The sequence below is a fragment of the Marmota monax genome, unplaced genomic scaffold, assembly GCF_021218885.2.
Source record: "Marmota monax isolate L192 unplaced genomic scaffold, Marmota_monax_Labrador192_F-V1.1 WCK01_AAM20220418_F8-fsc00047, whole genome shotgun sequence".
Taxonomy (NCBI): Eukaryota; Metazoa; Chordata; class Mammalia; order Rodentia; family Sciuridae; genus Marmota; species Marmota monax.
In genome coordinates, this window is record NW_026692072.1 from 1,608,560 (window position 1) to 1,632,529 (window position 23,970).

Below are 23,970 nucleotides of genomic sequence, written 5' to 3' on the forward strand. Positions count from 1 at the left end.
TGTCTCAGCTTTGTCCACGTAGAAAGTCAGAGGGCACCCAGTCTCTGTTCTGCCATCTTGACTCCACTGGCCAGAGGCTGTAAGTTGCAGAACACCTGTGAAGAGCAGGCATGGTCTGCTGTGTGTCTGGAGGGGTGGGACGCTATGCCTCCTTGTAGCTTGAGAGCAGCTGAGAGGTGGTATCAAGAGCACCAGATTTAGAGTCAGAACCCCTGCGTTCAAATTTGACTCTGCCACTGGGTATTTGAGTGACTTTGGTTGACTTATGTAAGCATCTAAATTTCTTCATCTGGAAAATGGAGTTAACCGATTTCACAGGGCTATTGAAAGAATTCAATCAAACAAAGAATGTGAAAGTACCTGGAAAAATGCTTGTGAGTAAATAATTTCAGAATGGAAGTCAAGGAGAAATATTCAGTTTAAGCACTTGCAGTGAATCTCTTTGGGTAAGAGTAGATAAATTAAATTTAAATTCTGGGAATTTTTTTTTCTCCTGTATGATCAACTTTGGTTTTGTATTGTGATCTTGGGAAAGAAATGCTGTTGGTTATTACTTTTTTTTCTTCACCAGGGACAGCGAGCAGCAGGGAAATGTGATGATCATGGTAATGGGAACCCTTCAAGTCGAGTCTTGTTTTAAGCTGGTTGCAGACCACAACCCGTGGTGGTCCTGGGACCATGCAGAATGTTCCTAGCCCCATGTCTGCTCCAGGCAGCTCACATGACTAAGTGCAACTTTGTGTAACATTGTCCACCACTAAAATTCTTGTTTCCTCTCCAGACATCCACTAACCACGGCTGTAGAAAGCATTAACCTTGAGCATTTTGCCTGGATAGTGTAAGGTCTGCTTCTTAGTAAATTGTTCAAATGTTCTGACCATAGGGAAGTGGTTTCAAGCGACTGAGTTGAACAAGTAGTCCTTGCTGTTAGTAATATAGCCAGAGTTCCTAACCTGGCATCCAAGAGTTTCTCAGTGTCCATGGAGAGAATTCAGGACACCTATGAATTTGGATGTGAAAAACTAGATTACTAATTGCAATAACCTCTAATTAAAATTTGCTATTTTCTCTCAGTATAAATTTAGGCAAAATTCCACATTAGTATTAGTTGCAATTAGTTACCAAGAGAAATTACAAGCATTTTTCTGTTGCATTATACTTATAGCAGATTTATTAAAATATTGACGTTTGACATCTCATAGGTTATTAGATATATTCTTTTTTTTATTAATTCTTTGTATTTATCTATGACAGTGGAATGCATTACAATTCTTCTTACACATATGGAGTACAATTTTTCATATCTCTGGTTGTATACAAAGCATATTCACATCAATTTGTGTCTTCATACAAAAGAAGCCTATGCTACTATATTACATTTGTCTTAAAAAGTATTTGATAATTGAGGTAATTGAGAAAGGGCCTATAGATTGTAAGATGAGTTCATAGTACAAATAAAAGTCTTGGAAACCCTAATTTACAGCATTCTCTTGCATGGGGCTAATGAAGTAACTACTGAAGAGCATTAGCTGATCTTCTCTGTCATATGGGGAAATGTGTTCTTCCTGCTTCTGGGAAGTCTTGGGGTTGTGGAGGAACCTTGGCACAGAGAAGATGATAATAATAGTAGGAATGATTAGAAGAGCTAATATTGCTTGGCGCCTGCTGCCGGCCAGGTGGTTACTAGCATGTTCAGTGTCATATTTTGTTTTACTCCTCTCCCCCCTTCTGAGAAGGCAGGTCACGGAGCAGTCAGAGATAGAAGAGATGTCTCCAGCCACAGTGGTGATAGAGCCTTGGTACAGCAAAGGCTAGAGTCGGAGAGGGGTGCTTGACTTGCACAGCTAGGTAGACTCGGCTGTTATTGTCTTGGAAGTCCTAACAAGTTTCTAACATGGGGCTCTGCATTGTATTTCTGCTCTGAGTCCTGCATATGTAGCTGTTTGAATATGTGACAGTTGTGGGATTGTTTGATTGTTGACAGTTCCCGATGCTGGGAGTCTGCGAAGCTGCTGTGAAAAGCCCCCTGCACGTTCCTTCCTTGCCCATCTAACCAACCACCGGTGGAAAGCTGAGGCCCTTTGAGGAGGGAGAATTGGCTTTTGAATTGGTGAATTTTGCAGTTTTGTTTGAACTCCAAAGGTGTCTTCTGTAACAGCCAGGGGCCAAATCATAGGCTGGAGGGGATCTGATTCTTTGAATTACATTTCTGATTAGTGAGTTGCTGACCTTCCTGATGAGTGTTCATTTTTTATTATCCAGAGAGCTTGCTGTGTAGACCAGTAGGTTCAGAGAAGTTGCTTCTGTCTGTTCCCGAAGGAAAAACGAGAGTCGGGGTGCCTCGTCTCTCGTTCTTATGGAAAGGCACTAAAACAGAGACTGGCTTTCTTGCCTACTGACATTAATGATTATCTGAACAAGGAGAAGACCTTATTTTTGCTAAGAGGAGTCACTCTTAATTTGTGGGAAAATCCAGATGTTATTTGCTTCTTAAGCTGCAAAGAGGATAATGGAATAAGCCTTACATCGTCCCATCCATTTTTTTACAGCTAAATTTTCACAAACTGTTCCAAGGTCTGAAACAGGGCCTTGGGCATAGCACAGTGAGGGTGGAAGAGGGGGAGAACTTTGCTTGATTCCTTTCAGTGACAAAATGCAGGCTCCCTGAGTGACACTTTGTAGTCTCTCTCTGGTCTGTGTGGTGTTCCCAGCACAAGCCGATCTGCCCTCAGGACCTGTGTGCCATGCTTAGTTATCAAGTGCCTTCTAAAAGAGTCATAATCTCCCTAATTTTCAGCAGATTTTTTTTTTCCTCCTGCTGTTACTACTGCTCTTTTTTCATGACTAAAGTCTGAGGTGGCTGCCTGAAGCCACCTCATCCCTTGAGTCCACCTGGGGCTTTCACCAGAGGTTGGACTGAGGTTTTCTGATTTTTTTTCGATTTTGGTGCTGGGGATTGAACTTGTGCCTGCTATGCACATGCTCTAGTACCAAGCTGCATCCCAGGACCCCCAGACTGAAATTTTGATGGATGAGTTCAAAGGCTATGTTCAAATGTCCTTTGGTAGCATCTGGACTAATGTGCACTCAACAAAAACTTTTGTATTAGGGCACCAGGATGAACAGCATACCTTCTACTCACATGGAGGGAAAAAGTTATGAAAGCCCCCCTTAAAGGATCTTGACTGTCAAAAGTACAGGGTTCCAAGACACAACTTCTCCTCTTTAGCAATGGAAGGATCTATTTTCAAAGCTATAAAGAAGGATATTGCTTTTCCCACCTGTCCCCCAAACACTGAAAATATATCCAGTCCAAAATCAGGGGAGGGAAGGAACCTAGTGGTGGGAGGTGGGGAGAGACAGGGAAGCGCCGGGGAATGATCTTGGCCAAATTATATTGGTATATTTTGTGTTGTGTGCATGTACGAATGTGTATCAACAAATCCTATCAGTATGGATGACTATAAGACACCCATTTAAAAGTGTGGGCAAAAAAATACATCCAGTCCATTTACCAGATCTGTGTCTTGGGTGAGTTGTTTAACTTCTCTGTGCCTCCTCATCTGTAAAATGGGGACATTCGTGCATGATGTTTAGGGTTCTCCTGAGGATTGAGTGAGGTAATTCACGTAAAGCCTAGCTCAGTTCGTAGCAAAGGGTAAACAGCAAACAGGAACCACCTCCCTGTCATAGTTTTGTTGTTGTCTTGTAATTATACAGTTTGTGGGATTCCAGATCTGTGGCTGTGGATCTTCCCTTGACTTGAACAACCCAGTCTTTTCCTGGGAGGAAATTTGACTCTCAAAATGGTCAAATCAGTTGCCTTGTTCCATCCCACCCCTCCCTGGCTCTGATCCCCACCCCTGGCCTCTCTCCACCCTTCCCGCATTCCTGCACAGTTGGTCTTATTTATTTTTCAGTCAACTAAGGGTGTTGTTAAATCTTTTCTCTTTTTGTTGCCTGATTTGGTTCCAGGCACTCCACTCCCTGCCCTGCTCCTGACAAGAATGCTTGGGAGAGTTCAGCCAGCCATATCCCTCCCTTGTTGGATCACCCTGTTCTTAATGCTGCTGGAGAAGCTGCCTTCGGCGCCCTTTCCCCACGGCCGTGACACTCCCATTAATAAGCTAGTGGTCTGGTGGTAATGAAGGCCCCATGGCTGAGAGAAGTGAGTGGAAAGTGGTTTTCTGGGGGAACGTCGGAGATTGTTTCTGACTGCTGTCTTCTCCAGTTTAAAAAAAGAGATGTTCAGAAGCTTCCTCTGACTTTGCTTGTTGATGGCTGGGCGATGATGCCATTGCTCAATTGGTGTTGTTCACGATCTCCATTTGAGTGATTGGTTTGGCTCTTTGTGGCCCTTTTGGACCTTCGCTCATCATGTGATACTGACAAACTCATGAGAAATAGGAACACCACGATGCTTGGATTAGGACAGAAATCACCCCTCAAACTTCTCAGGCCGTTCCTCCTGGGACCTCAGATCCCCTGGTAGAACATGAGTGAGTCTATACAGCCTGCTTTTGAGGTAGGTGTGGGTACCTTTCTTCCTGAGATGAGAAAGCTATGTTCCAGGGACTGGTGGTTTTCAATGTATGCTCTTTGCCCAGGGTTGGACACAGGACATGTGTGAGAGAGGTTAGACTGACACCAAAGGAGGGGGGGGGTGGTACTGCTGAGTCTCCGCTTTGGGAGGTAACCGTGGACCACACCTACTCCCTAAAGCATATTGACTTTCGGAAGTCAACCATTTGGAAGAGCGTGGTTTGGGTTTCGATCACATCCCAGCAACCCCTTCTCTGCCCTTGTTAATCTGATCCGTGATCTGAGGCTGGGCTGGTTGGAGGCTGGCCATATCACTCTGCAGACCTTGGACACCCCTCAGTGCCCTCCTGGAACCAGCCAATGGAAAAGTACAAGGTCTTCTGACTTCTTGACCCTGCCAGCTCCTGCGGGCCTGTTTGATACCTCCTTTCATTCTGAGTGGGAGGATAGCATCCAAACTGAAAGCGCAGGTTTTTCTTTGGTTTTTTTAATAGGAAAAACAAATTGGCATGAATGCTCAGTAAAACCAGCTCAGGCTGTTTGGGCAGATGCCTTTCTTTGCTTTTTTTCTGTTTATTTTCCAACAAATCAATGCTTAACTGTGTTGTTATCAGAGCAGAGCAACAGGTGCAAAAAAATAACCCTGCTGCCAACTCAAATGAAAAGGTAGGGCTTCTACCCTCTGGGAGGTATTCAGAAGATAACAGAAGCCCCTGCCAGCAACCGAATTAACAGCTCTGTTGACGGTGGGTTTTGTGTTAACAACCTGCTCCTAACCCCCAGACACATAAACACACCATTGTCCTGGGACAAGACATCCAGCCACCCAGACAACCAACTGCTTTATGCTGCTCTGAGTGGAGATTGGTTTTGGCTGAGGTTGTTTTGTGAAACTCGCAAGTATCATGTGGTCTGCCAACTCCGCGTCTTAGCAAGGGCATTCTGTGAAGGCAAGGCCATGGGGTGGCTGCAGAGGAGAGGACCAGTCCTGCTTTTTAAACCTATCAAAATTCTTTGCAAGGTTGGTTAGGTCCACATGCCAGAGTGGGTGGCCCTGAGCTCTCTGCTCTGGCTGCATTTGTCCTCAGTTGGAGGTGGGGATGAGCTTGCACGGCTTTGGAAAGAGCTGCTATTGTTTTGGAAGTGTGTCCTTGCTAAAGGTCCATCAGGACGGGGCTGTGTCTGTGTTCTGTACACTATAGTCTCTCTAGCATCTAGCGTGATGCTGAGCATCTAGTAGACAGTTTATATATAGATGTGTGTATGTATATATATGTATACATATATATATGGATATTTATACACACACACACACACATATATATACACATATGTGTGTGTGTAAACTGGAGAGAAAAAATAAATATTTGTAATAGACAGACAGCATTTCTTAGGCATACTTTATGTCCTCTAAAGGCTGAGATGTCAATTTTCTTGGGTATGAGGCCCCTCATCCAAGTGGTTGAATAATTTTTTTAAAAGGAATAAGCTAATTTAATCAAACAAAACAAATTTATATTCATTAAATAATCTTTTGAAGGACTAAGGTGGGGGTTGGATGGGGCTGGGGTTAAGCCAACCAACCAGCCATGGGATTCTCTAGATGGAGGAATCATCATAGAAATCCTTTATGAACACTGTTCTGGGCCAGGTTGTGTATTCCGCCTTGAGAGGTGCATATCTGTGAGTAATCAAACATTTCTGAATTTAACAGTTTGGGGGTACTGACCATTAGGAACTTTTTATTCTAAACGGACAAATAATACCATGATAGGTTCTCCACAGGTGGATGGGGGCTGGAATTCTCCTAATTGAATCTTTTGTCTCTGACTATATAAGGATTTTCTTGTGTTGATGGACATTTCCTTCAACTAACTCCCGGAGTTAGTTATCTTGAGATGGGAAATTGAGGGGAAGCAAGTGAACAAACCTACGGGTCCCAAATTGTCAACTCGGACGGAGACTGCTCAAGAATTTTTTTAAGGCAGGTTCTTGGAAATGTGGACTCTGATTCTTAGGTCTGGGGTGGAACCCTAGAAAGCTTCAAGCTTAGCCCTTCCTTAGGTGGTGATGGTTCAGTGGCCTGTGGACCTAACCAAGAAATAGGTATGTGGCCTCTTTAGCCAAGTAGAAAGAAAACATCACACAAATCATCCACGATGCTTCCATCTCCACATCTGTGCCTTAATCAAGACCCACAAAGACCCACAGGTGTAATAAGAAAGGAAGCCTGTGGTTTTGCTATGTCGTCTTTATATTATGGTCACTTGCTTTTAGAATAGTATAGCTCCTGCTTCAACTGCTGCTGCCCTGGTCTTAGTATAGGAAAATAGGCCACACCCACGCCAGGTAAGAAAGCAGGATTGAAATCTTTCTCATGTCTCCCAACCCTGTGTCTGTGTCAAACTTTTAAAATTCCAATCTAACTCGAGTGCAAGAGAGATTTCTTTACCCTCCTTGGCATCCATAGATCTTCAGGGGCCAATGGTGATCTTTAGAGGCGTTGGGACCCACAGAATACATGCAAACTGAAAGTGGACGTGCCTTCTTGGTAGAAGGACAGGGCCATCGCTTCTTTTGAGGTCTCACAAGGCTCTGTGACCTTTTCAGATTCAAAGCTTGTCCTATTCTCAGTTGTCCTATCTGAACAGGATTGATAAGCAGATGATTGAAAGCAATCTTGTCTTTTGATCAATTTGGTGCCTGCCGCTGTCAGAAGGTTTCGTTTTGTCTGGTTCTGGCACCAAGAAGGATAAAGATCAGCGTATTATGCATGTTTCCGAATGGCTCACAGTTAATAAGGTGTACCTATAATGGATCCAGACCCGTCAACCCAGAATTGCATTATTGATCCTGAAAATGCTCAAAACCCCAAGAATCATATGTCCAATGTTGCCCCTGGGAACATGAAATGTCTTTCAAAACACATTATGAAGGTAGAAAATGACCTGTGATGCAATCCCAAAGGAACAAATGCATTCCCCAAGCTTGATTCATATTTTGATTCATTTGTAAAAGCACAATTATTGCCGGTGTTATATTCAGTTACATTTCCCACGTTCAAGAATTTTCTCTTCTCTTACTTGGGAGAGTCCTTTGAAATGACAGTCATATTGAAACAGGAAGTTAGTAAGCTGTTGCAACACCCTTAGGACAAATGCTGTGAATTCACCTGCCAGGAACTTTGATAAAGGACTGAGAATGGTGTGGATGTCACCATTATAGCAAAAGTAATTATTTAAAAGGCCTAATTGCTCTTCTGGCTTGAGGAGGAAAAACGTCCCATAGCAGCTAGTTCTGTGGCAGTTTGGAGACAAGGAAGAAGGCATGTGGTGGTCTCTGCTCAGTCCCCTGGCGGGGGAGGAGGGATGCAGACACCAACTCTACTCAGTTCTATCTGTGACACTGGTTCCCAGTGCACTTCACTCTTGCAGTAGGAGAAGACTGTGCTCTTTGGCCTGAGGTCTAATCCAGGTACAGCCCAAATAGCTATGGACCAGTTTATTTCTCAAATATAAAATTAAAATAACTTCATGGAATCATAGGGGGAGCATGTGCATGGTATATATATGTATGTGTTTATATGTATCGTGTGTGTGTGTGTGTGTATTTGGATATAAGCTTGATAAAGATGTGACTAACAGTTCAGAGAGATGCTGTGACCACAGATAAAATGGGAGTGGTGATCAGGATGAGTTGAAGACAGTTTTTTTCCTCTCCACTGGAAAAATCACACTCTTCTCAGCAGAGTAGGTAAGTCCCCAGGGTTTGTTGCTGGATAGTCTAAGTTTGAATTCTCTGCTAGCTCCAGTTCTTGCTAAGCTGTGTGATCTTTTTAAATTTTTTTTCATTGTTAATGGACCTTTACTTTATTTATATGCAGGGCTGAGGATCAAACACAGTGCCTCACACATTGCTAGTCAAGCACTCTATCACTAAGTCACAACCCCACCCCTAAACAGTGTGATCTTGATTAAGTTACCTAAACTCTCTGATCCTCAGAAAGGCCATCTGTTAAATGACATAACATCTCACAAAGTTATTGCGAGCATTGCATGAGATAATGTGTTTTAAAATCATTGGCACAGAACTGATACATTGTAAGTGTTCAATAAGCCTTATTATTATTTTGACGCTATTCAATTAAGCCTTATTATTTTCAGAGTCTCAGTAGTTCCACCACCGAGCAAAAGAAATCCCTTCTTTCAGCTGAGTGGACCCAAGGTCGGGGCTGCATTGCTTTCTGCTGGGAGGCTCTCTGTATATTTCAGAAGAGAGGGCAGCGAGCAGTTGTTGGTCTGGTTATGAGTCCCGATGCCTGGCAAAGCCACCTAGGTTTGAGATCCAAGGCTCCAACCCCTGTCAGAGTCTCAGGAGTGTCTCCTTTGCATTGCTTTTCTATCACTATTAACTCAAATCACAGACTCTACTCTGTGGAGCAACTGAGCATTCCTTATGAGAACGGCCCCTGTAGGAAAGAGTCGTCTTGGTCACACTGCTGGGCTCGCGTTGCAGAGGGACCGCTCTGCCTAGCTTTCCCTGTACCTGCACACCAGCCATAGTGTGTGGGAATGCAAAGCCTGTGGTTACCTGGAGCCCGGGGATGCATGCTCTCCCACGGCTCTTGGGAGCCTCAGGCATGGTGGGTCTGGTGAGAGGAAGGGGAGTAGGAGGGATAGCTTCATTCCCTTTGGCAAGAACTGTGCCCAGAGGGGAATATCCTGGATTCTGTGAGCAGGGCCCAGGACCTGCTGTTCATAGTTTGATCATAATGGTGCATCCACAGCACTACCCCCAGAATGGGAGATGGAAGGGCAGGAGAGCTGGTCCTTGTTTGACTGTGCCAGGCAGCTGGGATTGCAGAATGCTGTGCAGATGAGGGAAGTTTGAAGTTTGGCTTGAAATGAACTTGGCCTTCAGTCTTCTCCTTGGAGGCTCAAAGACATAATAACAGCAGCAATGATTAATATTACTATAAACACCAGCTAGCATTTATCAAGTACTTACTATGTTCAAGTGTCAAATGTTTTTCCAAGCACCTTACAGCTATCATTTCATTTTTGTTTCTCAGCAACCCCATTTCAAATCATAATCATTTTGTAAATGATTTTGTAACTTCTAAAGAAGTTAAATAACTTGTCCAAACTTGCCCTAATTAGCAAATTGGCAAAGCCAGGGTTTGAACTGTGGCTGCCCGACCCCAGAACCCAGAATTCCTCAGCCATTACACTCTCCTGCCTCTGAAGAGTCTACTCCTACTCCAAAAGTGTCCCCAAAGCCAAGCTTTGAAACTCTGGGGCATATCTTAACCTAAGAGCGAACATTGATTCAGCACTTGCCACACAAGAGGTAAGGTGCTGAGTGCTTTATAAACATTCCATTCACTTCCATGTTGTTCCGTTTTTGGTCCTATGGGGAAACTGAGGCTGTAGGCAGGATACAGCTTCTCCAAGGTTGGTGCAGCCGTTGAGGTGCAGCACCACATTTTCAACCCTTGCTTTCAGCCTCATGGCTGCTTAGAGTTGTCCTTGAGGCAAACAGCAATGGGGAGGCTGAGTTGGAGCCTCCTGACACCCTCCATATGTCCTGGAGGCTCAGATCTCTGTGGTGCTGTCTCTGTCTCTATGCTTTATCCTCTCCTGTGGGCAAATTTGCCACTGACCAGCAGCAAAACTTGAGATGCTTTGAAACTTTAGGACCAAGCCAAGTGCTTCGTTCATCACCCTCCTCCCCACTCTGGCCCAGCTGATGTGTGCCGGTGGCCCAGCTGATGTATGCCAGTGGCCTGGCTGATGTGTGCCGGTGGCCTGGCTGATGCTCCTCTGGGAGGGAAGCAAGTCTTTGATGAAAGCCTGAAGAGCAGTGGGCTCGCGGGGGGGGGGCTGCGGTTGTCTCTGTGGTGACTGGCACAGGAGTGGTCCAAGTCCTTAGGGCACTGGGGAGCTGATGGGCACTCGAAACCATGGATTCAAAAAGTGAGGGGTGAGGGGTATCTTTCCCACCAGACTCAGGCTGTGGCTACTCAGTGTGACACGTTTTCTTGCACAAAAGTCAGTCTTGGATTGGTCAAGACCTGGTGGCCCGTATTTTGAAGGGGAGCTTGTGGCTCATCATTTGGGTGGGGGAGTCACTGCATATGGTTGGATAGGTCCTGGCTGGAAGCCTGACACCAAGTGCTTGTCTGTGACTTTCTCTGTCGGGTAGCATGTCTGGCTTCTCCTCTTCAAACAGAGTGCAGACTTCTGTCCCCTGTACTGTCACTCTGTGAACTTCTGCACAAATGGATAAAGTTTTGGGCAAATATGAAAGTCTGGACCATGCATGATTATGTCTACCTATGATGTGGGTAGAGGGGAAAGAATAATGAAAAGAATCCCTGGATAATCCTCATTCGATTCGGCTCTTTGGTTTTGAATAAAATTTAGTTTATTTATGTGCGATCATTAATACCCAACTAATAATTTATACTCTATTTCTAGAATACATACTACCTGGGGATCGACAGAGGTCGATACCCAGTATATTTTCTGAAACCTCCACTGGTTAGGCAATCGCTCTCCGTGCACCAGGCACCAGGCTGTGTGCGGACTCTAAGGCCTTGTTTAATCCTCAGCAAGTCTCCGTGGCAGGGACTAATGCCTTCTGTTTCCAGGAGAGGAAATAGCAGCTTAGGAAGGCTACGAGTCAGCCCAAGGCGGCCACATCATAAGAGCAAAGCCCAAGGTGTCTGCCTCCATTGACTTGGGTTTTAATCCCTGTTCTCAACCTGGGGTGGTTTTTCTCCAGGGGACATCTGGGGAGAGAGGTGCTACTGGCATGTAGTGGGTATGGGCTGTGGATGCTGCTGAGCACCCCATGATGCACCCACCTCCAGAGCAAAAGACTTCCCATCCCCAACTGCCCTCCCATGTTTACTGAGCCTCCCATGTTACAACAGCCAAGATATGAGACCAACGGAGCTATCCATTGATGGATGAATGGATGAGGAAAATGTGGTTTATATCCATGATGGAAGGCTATTCAGCCAGAAAAAAAGAATGAAAAGTCCTGTCGTTTGTGGCAATGTGGATGGAACTGGAGGATATTGTTTTAAGTGAGATAAGCCAGGCAAATACTCCATGTTCTCAGTCAGTTGTGGAAGCTAAAGATGTAGAGCAGGATGGTGGTCACGGGAGGCTGGGAAGGTAGGGAGATGAGGGACTCGAGAAGAGAAACACCCACATGCAGTTAGCTAGGAGGAACTTGCCCTAGTGTTTTGAAGCACAGGGGGGTAAAATGGAAATACTAATTATCCTGATTTGATCATTACACATTGTGTACATGTATTAAATTATTATATTATATGTACCCCACACACAGGTACGAATGTTCTGTGTTAATTAAAAAAATTTTTTAAAGAATAATTGAGTCTCCAATTTTACTCGTGGAGACATTGAGAAACTCGGCTTTTAACCACTTCCTGGCATGGGTGAGGGTCCCCCCAGTCCCCGGCTTCCCCCTTCTGATTGAGGATGGAGAGAAATGGGTCCTTCCCCAGCTCCCTGGTGATATGCAGGAGCACTTGTTCTTCCTTAGGCTCTGAATTAAGGACCCAGTCCTAAAAGAAGGAGGATATGTTAAAGGAGCACTGTGAGAAAAGGGACTTTTATTGGGGACCAGGCTCTGGACTTTAAACCCACTCTATTATTTATCCTTCGAAACAACCCTTAGCCTTAAAGGAAATCAGCGTTACCACCCCTCATCTTCCTCTCTTTAAATCTGTGAGGAAACTGAGGCTCAGAAAGGTTAACATGCTTGGGTCACATGGCTGCAAGATGGCACCTGGATGGGTCTCTTGGATTCCAGGCCCCACTGTACATACTTGATCCATCTGTTAGGGAAATAAGGAAAGCTATGCTGATGGTAAAGTGGGGACCTGAAAATAGAGCATTAAATAACCCTCCTGCTTTTTAATGAAGAGGGTTGCCTTTTATATCCCATAAGGTTCTCACTGCACACCATAGAAAGTCTGGAGTGGTATATAGGGTGAGGGGGTGTTGGGGATAATGGGACTTTTTTTTTTTACAGTTCTCAAGGAACATTTATTGTCCATGATCTCATTTGATCTCCTCAACCGTCCTGGGAGGCTGTTGGAGGACACATGTCCTCATTTTATACCTGGAAAAACTGGCCCTTGGAGGGGGGTAAGACTGGGCCAGGGTCCTCAGTGGAACCAGCCCACCCTGAGGGCGCTCCCTGCAGTTCCTTGCTCGGTTGCAGATGCTGACCTTCTTTGCTCACAAGCCTGGGGGAGCTCAAGTGAACCCTGACTCACTAAGGGTTAAGCCACATAAACTCTTTTATGAGTGGTAACCATTTAAAGTGCCCTGTAAAACAGGGCCCCTCACCACGCTGCTGCTTTCCCTTGGAAAGTGGGGCTGGCATGGAGCAGGGTCTGTGCCCACAGGTCAGGTCAGCCTTGGGGGTGGGGGTGGCAACAGGGCGGCTCTGACCCTATAGTTCTGAAGGCTTTTCTGTGAGGTAGGTGTAGTTCTGGATGCTTCCAGAAGCTTATGGTGAGAAATGCCACCTACTCTGAAGACAGGAGCCTGTGGGCATCAGGCTAGAAGCTGAGAACTGACTTGAGACACTTAGTAATTCTTTTTTTTTTTTTTTCTAATTACCTGACAAGTTCTCTACATAACCAGCTTGTGTGCTTGTCTGGTTACATTTTGAATATGTTCTCACTTTTTTTCAAGCAGGAAAAGTGAGGATCAGAAGGTTTTGGGCTAGACAGATTGGAACACAGGGTCATCTGTAGTTAGCAGGGACCTGGATTCTAAGCCTGCATCTCCTGACTCTGTAGCTGTTGCCGGGGTGCTTTGCCCCCTATACAGCCTGCCTTCTGCTGGTTAGGAAGCAGTGAATATACCCTGAGCTGGCTGAGGACGTGGCTCACAGATGACCTGGGCAGGTCTTGCTCCTGCTGAAATGGCCACTTGGAAACGGCCCTGCAGGTGAATCCTCATGAAAGAATTTCAGGGAAGTCTCCCCCCACCTGGAAGGCCAGTGGATCCCTGCAAATGGGCGGGGCTGGGAGCTCTGGCTCTTTCAGGGTTAAACAGTAACCTTTCCGCTGCTTGTGGTTGAGCAAATGCTGCCAAGGAGTAAGCCCAGCCTTGAGCAAACAACAGCCAGGGCCCTGTGCCCTTCCCTCCCTCCCCCCAGCCACCCCTTCTGGGGACTTGAAGGTTTTCTTTTGCCTTGAAGTCCCCAGACTGATTTTTTCACCTTTAGGGCAATTGGTCTAGAAAGTGGGGTGAGAAAATGCCCAGTTATTGTAAAAAATAAAAAAGAAAAAAAAAAAAAGAAAAAGAAAGAGGAAGGTTTGGCCTGAGTTGGTTTTCCTTCTCTGAAGGTGAGCATCAAAGAGTTTTCTAGAAAGAACTTAAGAATTGGTATAGTCATCTTATTGAAATTTCCAGATGGGGAAACAGGCCCAGCGTTGTTTCTGGTTCAGGTTATCCAGAGAGGTAGTGACTCTCCGCATCATAACACCTGTCCTACTTAATAGTGGCCTACTTCTGTGCCAAGTGCTTGAGGTACAGAAACTCATTTGTTCTCCAACCAATGTCCAGGTTAGATAGAATCATCTGCACTTTACCTATGAGGAAACTGGGGTTCAGGGAAGTTAGGAAATTTGTGTGAAGTAGTGCTAATATGAGCTAGTAGGAGGGAGAGGTGGAATCAACTCCACATATCCTGGGTTGACTCAAAACTCTTCTCAGACATAGAAGCCAGCTCCCCTGTCGTCTTCCCACCCCGTGGTCCCTTTGAATTACAATACCCATCATTCCTGGCTTATCTTTCTGTCTCCACCTTCCACTTAGGCTGGATTCAAGCCTAATTATTTATCAAGTAACAAAGATGATGATGCTAATAATCCTCACAAGTGTTTGCGTGCAGCCTAGTTCAACCCTTAATCAATGCTCTGTCCCTGGTGCCTAGGACAGTGAGTGCCCAGCTCTTCACTGATTTGATAAATATTTGTTGAATCAATGAATACATGAACACATCTTTCTGCTTTGTCCAGGCCCCTTTTCTACCCTCCCCCCCACCCCCGAAGGCCCTACATCAAAGCAGAGGAGTGAAGTTCAATTGGGGCCTGGGGATGGCAAGGCTAGAATGACCCTGGGTCCACAACTCCAATCTGAGGATGCAAAGTTTCCCCCAAACCATCAGAAACATTTCCATGATGTGAAGTAATCAACTCCTGTCCCCACCTCAACGTTTTCTAAAGAGCAAGTGACTTTTACAGCCTCTGGGAGTGCTCAATAACTTTCTGGAAACAGCCTGCTCTTCCTTTGAATTATTGCACACACCCTGGGGCTTTGGTCTGTGATGGGGAGGGTGCCCAACTTTGGGGCAGGGATGTCACAAATGCAGGACAATTGAAGGCAATATTTTTAAAGTATAAAATTCTTACATGGTTTAAAGGCCCATGGAGGAAAACTCTTTTCCTGGGTCCTTTAACTGAGAAAATGAGTCCATGGGCTTAGGAAGTCACCCTGAGGTCGGCTTGAAAGCCTATTGAATTCTCCAGATCTCTAACAGGAGAAGAGCAAGTCAGAACTTCTACCAGAGAGAAGGGAAAAAAAATAATGTTCTTTACCAGAAATGGGCTGTACCTATTAGATAAACCAAATGATTTCCGATATTATCTCAAAGGCAAAATATTTAAGGATCTCTACTAAAATATGACGGAGGCCCTTGGACCTCAGCAGGTATCTGTACTAAGGCAATGAACATTTCTGGGTCTCCAGGTGCAGGCTGCTTAGGTGTGTGGGGACCTGCGAATGTCCGGTTGCAGACAGAGTTCCTGCATAGGTGCTGGGTCTGAAATTTCACCGATTGAAATTCAGCTTTAAATAAAATCTCTTAAGGCTCTTTTGGAGCATTTTCACTCTTAAAAAAAAAAAAACAAAAAACCTTGGATGCTGTCCAGACTTGCCCTGGGAGCAGGTATTGCTTTTCCTCCTGTTTCATTCCTGATCAGAGATTATTCATTTATGAATGGGTGGCTGTAAAAACTTGCCTCATGCATATGAAAATTGAACCTGGAAATTTTTAATTGCCATGAGTTTTGCTTTTACGGAAAGGGCTGTGGCAGTGGGTGGGAGGACACATTCTTTCCTTTTTTTTCTTTTTCTTCCTAAATTAACTCTCTGATCTGCACCCTCCAATGACATTTGTCCAAGAGTCACTGTCTGAATGGGCTCTCTGCTCCCCTTACAGATCATGATTCTGGAAGGAAGTGGTGTAATGAATCTCAACCCCAGCAATAGCCTCCTCCACCAGCAGCCGGCCTGGACAGACAGCTACCCCACGTGCAATGGTAAGGGGCCATGTGGGTTTGGGGGTCACTGCTCAAGGGCATTCTCCTTTTGCTTGAATCCCCCAACCTGATATTTGAAAACTGCAGATTTCCTTCAGCAGAGGCCATGGGGAACAGAAGGAATGGAGAAAACCCTTTCTGTGTGTGATGTATTGGGGATGGAATCCAGGCCCTTCTGCATGCTAAGCTTGCACTCTCCCATCCCCAGCCCTGAGAAAACTCTTAATACTGCAGTTCTCTGTAGGTTCTCAGAGCTCCAGAGAAAAGCGCATTTGAGATATTCCACTGTCTCCTCCCAGAATGCAGGGTTCCAGGTTGGCAGCCTGGCAGTGATGGTGCTAGAAGAACTGCCCAAAGGGAAGACTCCTTGTTGAAGTTCAACAGTGTTTGGTTGGGATAGCAAGATAGGAAGGGGGAAGTGTGTGTGTGTGTAGTGGGAGAAGCATGGAGGTCAGGGATGAGGGGATTATAGCGGTTTGTCTTTTAGTTCACCTTCCAGTCGCCTTGCTGATTAAGGGGAGAGAAATTGCTTAGGAACCAGGTGCCCTCCTTTAGTGATTTAGTCTAGCACACATTGATTGACAGAGGGAGAACCTGATGGTTAGGCTGGTAGAGGGTGTGGTGGTCAAGCCTGTGGCTTACGGTGGAATCTGGACAGAACATACCTGCTGAATGAAAGACCTCACATCCTGCAGTACGGGCGTTCAGTTGAGGCAGGCCATGGGGCAGCCAGAGGTGCTGGACTTATGAGGCTCTGGGGCTTAACCCACCCCATACCTGTTGCTAATCTCCCCACCAGAGGCTCTGCGGCTGGTTTGCCTTGGAACATGGACAGAGCCTGTCCGTAAAGCGTAGTCTGAGAAGCGGGAGTGGGAAGGTAATGGGGAGGGAGTGACAGTCTCTCAGAAGCAGCTGGTCCATGTGGAGCTCCACCTCTTTTAATTTGGAATCCCAGCCAAACATGTTAGAAAGCACCAACAGGTGTCCTTCTGGTTTGATGGCTAGTCCCACCAAACTGCTGCCTTTCCTGGCAGTGATACTTTTTTCTGTTGCAGGTTTTAGATCCCCTGTGGGGACCTGGAAGAAAGGTCCCAAATATGACATCTCCAGGTCCCTGGATCCTTGATTAGGACAGAATGTCCTCCCGTTTGCTTGGGAGAAAACTGGAGCAATGTTTGAACAGGGTGTAGAATTTGGGGATTGCTTTTTATTTCTTAAGCTCCAGAGACTCCAAGGAGCATTGAAAGAGAGAGGAAGAAGGAGACAGCTGAGTGACAGGGAAGATCAGAACTCAATGGATTTTCAGTTTTTCTCCTGAAATTCAGGAATCTGATGAATTCTCTGGTTGTCTATGTATCTTCCCAGACAACTTCAGACAAAATTCTTGGATTCTCTCAAGTTTGAACAGGATGCAATGTTAGCCTTCTTCTTTACACTAGACCCTATTAAGTTTGCAGAAGAGATTATTCCAGGTCTGTCACTTGGTGATGGAAAATTGTTGCTTTTGTTGGCAAATCCAATCCTGTGCTGTGAGAGCCACACAATTATTTTAGGGGGAAAAAAAAAGGTCATATGTTTAGAGAGCTACAAAAAATATATATCCTATCCTTAAACAACTGAGTTTGTGAGACACCAAAATAATTGGGGAACAAGGAAACATCTGGTCTAAATTCTCTGTTTTTGTACATTTGGGAAGAGTTCTATATAACCAAATTTTTGGACTAGAATTTTTCCCATCTTCACTCTTACCCCCATGGTTGGCCTCCTGTTTAGGGCCCAAGCTGAGGGTCTAGCTCTGCATTTGTTTGGCTGTGAAACATGAGGAGTGAAGCTCATCTTGGAGGTGGCAGATATTACCAATGTTAGTTACCTTGTGCCCTAAATGATCTTGACCTTCTGCTCTTGTTGCTTCAGAGATCAGAAAACAAAGGGTGAATTCTGAGCAGGATGAGAAAAAGTGGGATTGAGTTGGAACATTCCCCCTTTGGTTTGTCCTCTGGGGGGTGCTGGGGGTAGGCCATGGTTGTTACAGAGATCAAGCCTTTTGGAGCACTGTGTCACCTTGTCATTACACAGACCAGCACCAGCAGCAGCAGCATGGGGAAGTTTGTTAAGATGCAGAAACTCAGGCCTTACCCCAGATCGACTGAATGAGAATCTGCATTTGAGCAGAGTTCCCCATGATTCGTGATCACATTAAATTTTGAGAAGGGCCAGGTGCAGTGGCCCACACCTGTAATCCCAACAGCTGGGGAGGCTGAGGCAGGAGGATCCTGAGTTCAAAGCCAGTCTCAGCAAAAGTGAGGTGCTAAGCAACTCAGTGAGACTCTGTCTATAAACAAAATACAATAAGACTGGGGATATGGCTCAGTGGCCAAGTGTCCTGAGTTCAGTACCAAAAAAAAAAAAAAAGTGAGAAGGATTGATCCACATGGCTTTGAAGGAACAGTTAGAGGCAGTTTCTTTACAAATGCATTTTTCTTTATTAGTTCATGTCTTGAGTTCGTGTCATTGTCAGTTGGATTTCCCCTTCTTCAGATTAGAGAGATATAATAGCATCTGTCCCTGGCTGCTGCCCTTCCTTGCTTTTCTTGAAAGAGATAGCCTCCTCTTTGCCTCCATTTTCAAGAGGACCATACAATCTCTCAGCCCTGTAACATGGCCCCAGAGCTGGCTCTCTGTTCTCCAACCCCCAAAAACTTTGGGTCAACTACGTGATGTTCTCTTAAGTGAGCAGGACAGAGTCACATACCTAGATGTTTAGCACATGACAGGCTCAGCCATATTTATTGACCTGAATGAACTTCACTGCTTCACTGTATCTGGACTAGTCATCTTTACCTATACCTGACAATGCTTCCAATTCCTACATTATTTCTTCTTCTGGCAAAAATCCCACTGAATAAATATATAGTGAACATTTTCTATGGAAAGGGGTCTGAGGCAGTTTTCATAGGAGATATGAATTGGGGAGAGCAGAGTTCATGACCTTCGGCGTACAGTTTACAAAGAGGACTAAGACAGAACTTAGAGAACTATGAAGAAGAGCAGAACATGACAAATGCCATTTAGCGAAACACCAAGCATGTCTCCTGGAGGCCCAGAGGACAGTGAGCCCCTGATGCAAGTTGCAGGGACACTGATGGCTTTGTGGGTGATCAGAGTTTCAAAGATGGGAATCCAACAGGAATAAGAGTAGAATGCAAAGGGGACTGAGAGAATGGTACAGAAAAAAAATGAGAGTCAAAGGTCTCTTGAAAAGTAGTGAAGATCCTCAATGCCTGGCTTGCTAGTTTTATACCTAAGTACGGTGGAAACTGGAGGTAATTGAGGGTAACTGAGCAGGGAAGTAACATGACAGCAGCTACTGTAACCAGTGTGAGGCAATAAAGATGTCAGCACATTAGCAGATAAATGATGGGGACCACTTGTGGGAGAAGCAAAGGCATCATAGAGAAAAGAACCTTAACTTCTAGCTTCATTGATGGTTTAAAATGGTCTGGGGTTGGAGGTGTATTTGTACATGCCTGTATGAATGTATGCAAGAGAAAAAAGGTGGGGGGACTATAGTTGACCCTCTAAATCTGAGGGTTCTGCATTTGCAGATTCAACTAACCTTAGATTAAAAGTGTGTCTTTACTGCATATATACAGACTTGTCTTCTCCTCGTTTCCTAGGGAACATGCTATAACAATTATTTATGTAGTATTTATGTTGTATGATGGATTCTAAGTAATCTAGAGATGACTTAAAATATGTGGGAGGAATTGTGTAGGTCATCTGCAAATATCATAGCATTTTATATGAGGGATTGGAGTATCCATTAGGAGCCCTGGCACCAATTTCCCAGGGATACAGAGAGACAAAAGTGTGTGGATAATAAGCTAATAAGTTGCTGAAACTATAGCAATGTTTAAACTTTTGTAGCATTTTTGGGGGTGGGTGGGGAGTGAGCTCAGAGCATTTGAGGTCTCATATTCTTATCTACATGAAGTCACAGAGGCTAAATGATCGCCCCGCCACAGTTGGGAAGAACCACATTTTGCAAGCCTCCTGTGCAGAACCCATTGCATGTTCCGACGCCCTTGCTGATGCACAAGGGCTTGGGTCATGTTCCCAAGACATCTGCCAGCCAGCATCCCTGTGTCTGAGCCTGTGCCCTGGAGCAACCAGGGGCCACTCACAGGGCCACCTCTTGTTTTTCAGTATCCAGTGGGTTTTTCGGAGGCCAGTGGCATGAAATCCATCCTCAGTACTGGACCAAGTACCAGGTGTGGGAGTGGCTTCAGCACCTGCTGGACACCAACCAGCTGGATGCCAGTTGCATCCCGTTCCAGGAGTTCGACATCAATGGAGAGCACCTCTGCAGCATGAGCTTGCAGGAGTTCACCCGGGCGGCGGGCACCGCGGGGCAGCTGCTCTACAGCAACCTGCAGCATCTCAAGTGGAATGGTGACTACCCCTCTTCCTACCCTGCTGGGAGGCAGCTGGGAAGCGCAGGGGCTCCGCGGCTGGCTGGGTTCTTGTGGAGACAACAAAGCATGGTCTCACCTCCAAACTGTCATTTCCCAAGACAGGAAATTAGACGGGAGGTGAGAGGACAGGAGTGAAGCCTAGGGTACAAATCATGTCTAATCCCTTCTAAACATGATGTAATTTAATTCTCTCCTTATATTAATTTTCAGGGAGACAAGGGTTGGCTGGGTGCTCATGGAATACTTACTACCCCTAGACAAACTTTTCTTTTACCTTTTTTTAACAGAGGTCAGCAGTTTAGTTACCAACTATTTGCTTGTTAAAGATGATCACGATTACTTAACAAACCAAGAAATAAAAACCCTTTTACTTGAGTTCTTAAAATAGGGGCCTAGAATAGTAAGAAGATATATGAAATGAGATCTGCATGTTTGGGAGGAGAGAAGTTTCACTGTATTTCAGCAGATTCTTAAAAATTCTGTAACATAAAAGAAAAAAAAGAATGAAAAAAAGTTAGAATGAATTATTTCTGCAATGATGCTGCCCTACAGCCTCAAGTGTCTCTCCCAATGTCATCTTGCACACCGAGAGGCCACCACTCCAAAAGCTACCCACTGGTGGTGGCTTGTCCACACATGCATATTCTACACTGACTTGTAAGACCCAGCAGGACAGACAACTCCTCTTGCAGAATGCTTTGACACTGGCATGAAGTTCTTCTAATAGTGGCTGTAAAAAACCAGCCCCTCTGAGAACTGGGACATGTTGCATTGATTACTAAAAGCTAGTGATCTGGCCCGTCCACACGGGAAAGAGTACTTATGTCTTAGGAGAACCTGTATTTGCAAGTTATTAGGGCTCAGGAAATGTGAGTTCCAGAACTTGAGGCAGAGGCAGACCCTGACAGCTGCCATCCACACTGAGCGCAGCCCGAGTCCAGCTGTGCGGCTGGCAGCTGGGGCGGCCATTGCGGATGACCTCATCCCGGGCCCCGGCACTCCCTTCTTCTCACCCACCTCATGGCGCTGGTTGCTCATGTTTCTTTTACTAGAATCAAACCAAACAAGGCTCTATAAATAACCCCCAGGAGTCTTCAGAAAGAGCAGGCTTATAATTGAAGAATTAAAAATATTTACCTCCCCACCTCCAATTAAGTCCACTCCTTTAAAGCTTTGCTCTGATTGAAGCCTGAGGCAGGGAGACCTGGGAGGTGTTGTGGCCACCTTTGACCTTCCGTCTTTGACCTTCTGTGACTTGCTTGGTCTCCCACAGGCTGCTGTCACTTCTGAGAGCCTAATGGACAGATGTCTCCCCCTTGTTTTGTTGTTTGCTTTTTTGCAGATGTTTTACTTACATTTATTGAGTATTTATTTATATTAGGCACTCATCGAGTGACCTTAGGACAAACTAAATATTGTAGCCATATTTTAGATGGGAAATCTGAAGGTCAGAGAAGTTAGAGGCTTGACCTGTACTCCTGAGATAGTCACAATCTATCTGGAGAGGAGAAAAATTCTAGATTCACCTGCATGTATGTGTGCTTTTATATACCGTATAGCATGAGAGGGGTTTCAAACAAACACAGGACTAGGTGGTGGGCCCCACTTGTCCACATGCTGGAGGCATAAACAAGGGAAAATTCACTGCATTTTATCCAGATGAATTGAAGAATCAAGCTGGTTAAATCAAAATGACTTGATCTATATTCTCCTTTCCGTTTCATGTCATATCTTAGTATGGGAAAATATCTTAGAGGTCATCGATGGACTCTATCTAGTAAAATTCCCTAAATTCATGATGAGAAACCTGAGACCAAAAGAAGTGAATGCCTTCCACCTGGGAATGGAAAAACTGGTCTTGTGACTTCTGAAATTCTAGGTCCACCATACTAGATGTCTTCTCTCTACAATGCCAAATAATTCAATTAGATAATGGGTTACCTAGGCTGATGATTTATGGGGCTAGGGACAGACTCCAGACTGGAGTATGTAGAGGCCGAGAGGGAAGCCCCCTACCATGAGCAAACCTAGGTGGTCAGGCAGGAAAACGGCAGAAGCTCTTCAGAGAAGCCAGCCTGTCCTTATTTAAGCATCAAGTTTTGGCTTCATCTGGGTCCCCTCTGACTTTCGCATTCTGTCCTTCACAGGCCAGTGCAGCAGTGACCTGTTCCAGTCCACACACAATGTCATTGTCAAGACTGAACAGACCGGTGAGTGGTAGGAGATTCCGGGAGCCAAGTTGGCTAGACAAAGCCCTGGGAAGAAAAATGGGGAGGGAACACCGGAGAGAGTGTGGGAGGAGGTGTAGGCAGGAGACCCAGAGAAGCCACTTTCCTGCCTGTCTCCAGTGGACCACCTTTCCAGGAGCCTCATATCCGTGCCCTGGGACCAGCGATCACCCACGCTTTCTGGGCCTCCTTTCTGCCCAGACTTCTCTGCTTCCTTCTGCAGGTCAGCCTGGTAGCTGGGAGAGGGCAGATTCTAAGATGGGCTTCCTCCCCAGAAAAAGAGTAAGGGGATTAGACTTGGAAAGTTCAGAAAAGCAAGGTGAGGAAAGAGGAAGGGTCAATGTCTCCTCTTCTCCCCCTCCTCCCTAAATGGGAGTCTGTTCACCAGGAAGGGTTGGAGGGGATGCTGAGTTGGCATTGTGGTTAGTGTAGTTTCTGGCCCTAGGGAGCTTCCCTGGGGACGGCCAAAGGCACTGTGGAGCCCACCTCCTGCCTTAACGACATTTTCACAGGAGAGATGCCCTGGGCTCTGAGCAGAGTCTACAGTCCTCTAATATCCATGTTCATTTTGGTCCCCTTTCCTCTGTCCTAAATCTCTCTCCCAGAGCTTTCCCCACAGTCTGCCACCATGATAAAACAGTGCAGGTGCCACTGCTCCCAGGTCACTCCCTATGTCCACATCAGGGAGATTGCGAGCCACGTGGGCTGACCAAGTTTGACACAGGCCTCCCTGAGGGTTGCGTGCTAGTCACCAAGGACAGAATTTGACCTGGGGGTGATTTGTGAGTCACTTGGCACCAAAATTAGCCCATGCAGTTATTTACTCTTTTATAAGGGGACTGGTCTACCATTATTAAAGAAAAAAAACAATAGCTGCTAAGCATGTTAATTAGGCCTCCTTAGCCCCGCCCTCTCTCTACAGACTGGGGGAGGGGTTCCCGAATGGTCTGTGCTTTATAGGTCTGCCCTAGCCCCAGAGATGACGCAGGGCGTGGCTAAGAAGATCCCTTGCAAATGCACTTGACCCTACTGATGACCCCTCTAGAGGAGACAGGGTATATTGGAGACGTCCCAAGAACTTGGCCACCCCTCCCTGGCCACCCAGCCATTCTTGTGCTGCCAGTTCAGAAAAGCTGAGCTGAAGGGTGGAGAAGGTCCACCCTGGGAGGAGGGGATGAGAGGCTCCTGGAGGGGCCAACACCCCCAAACCTCTTTGGTTCAGTTTGTTTTCAGAGACAACAACAGGTGTATGAGGTGACCCAACAAGGAGAGAGGGTGTAACCCCAAGAGATTGGGCTTGGGGTGCCCAAACACGTAGCTATTAGTTCAAACACCAGCTAAATCCCTATGT

General features: G+C 45.6%; 1 protein-coding gene across 2 annotated transcripts in view; it reads left to right on the forward strand.

The window, feature by feature from the left end:
* The window catches only part of Ehf (ETS homologous factor), a 42,308-nt gene that overhangs the window by 5,247 nt on the left and 13,091 nt on the right, over positions 1–23,970 (forward strand). Inside the window, exons 1-4 of one of the 2 annotated variants that reach the window (XM_046455928.2) lie at positions 3,936–4,525; positions 15,817–15,916; positions 20,123–20,368; positions 22,539–22,601. In XM_046455928.2, coding sequence (XP_046311884.1) covers positions 4,496–4,525; positions 15,817–15,916; positions 20,123–20,368; positions 22,539–22,601 — 439 coding nt within the window. In that variant the 5' untranslated portion in view covers positions 3,936–4,495. Of the gene's footprint in view, positions 1–3,935; positions 4,526–15,816; positions 15,917–20,122; positions 20,369–22,538; positions 22,602–23,970 lie in introns of those variants that run through there. The other variant, XM_046455934.2, reaches the window with a different exon arrangement.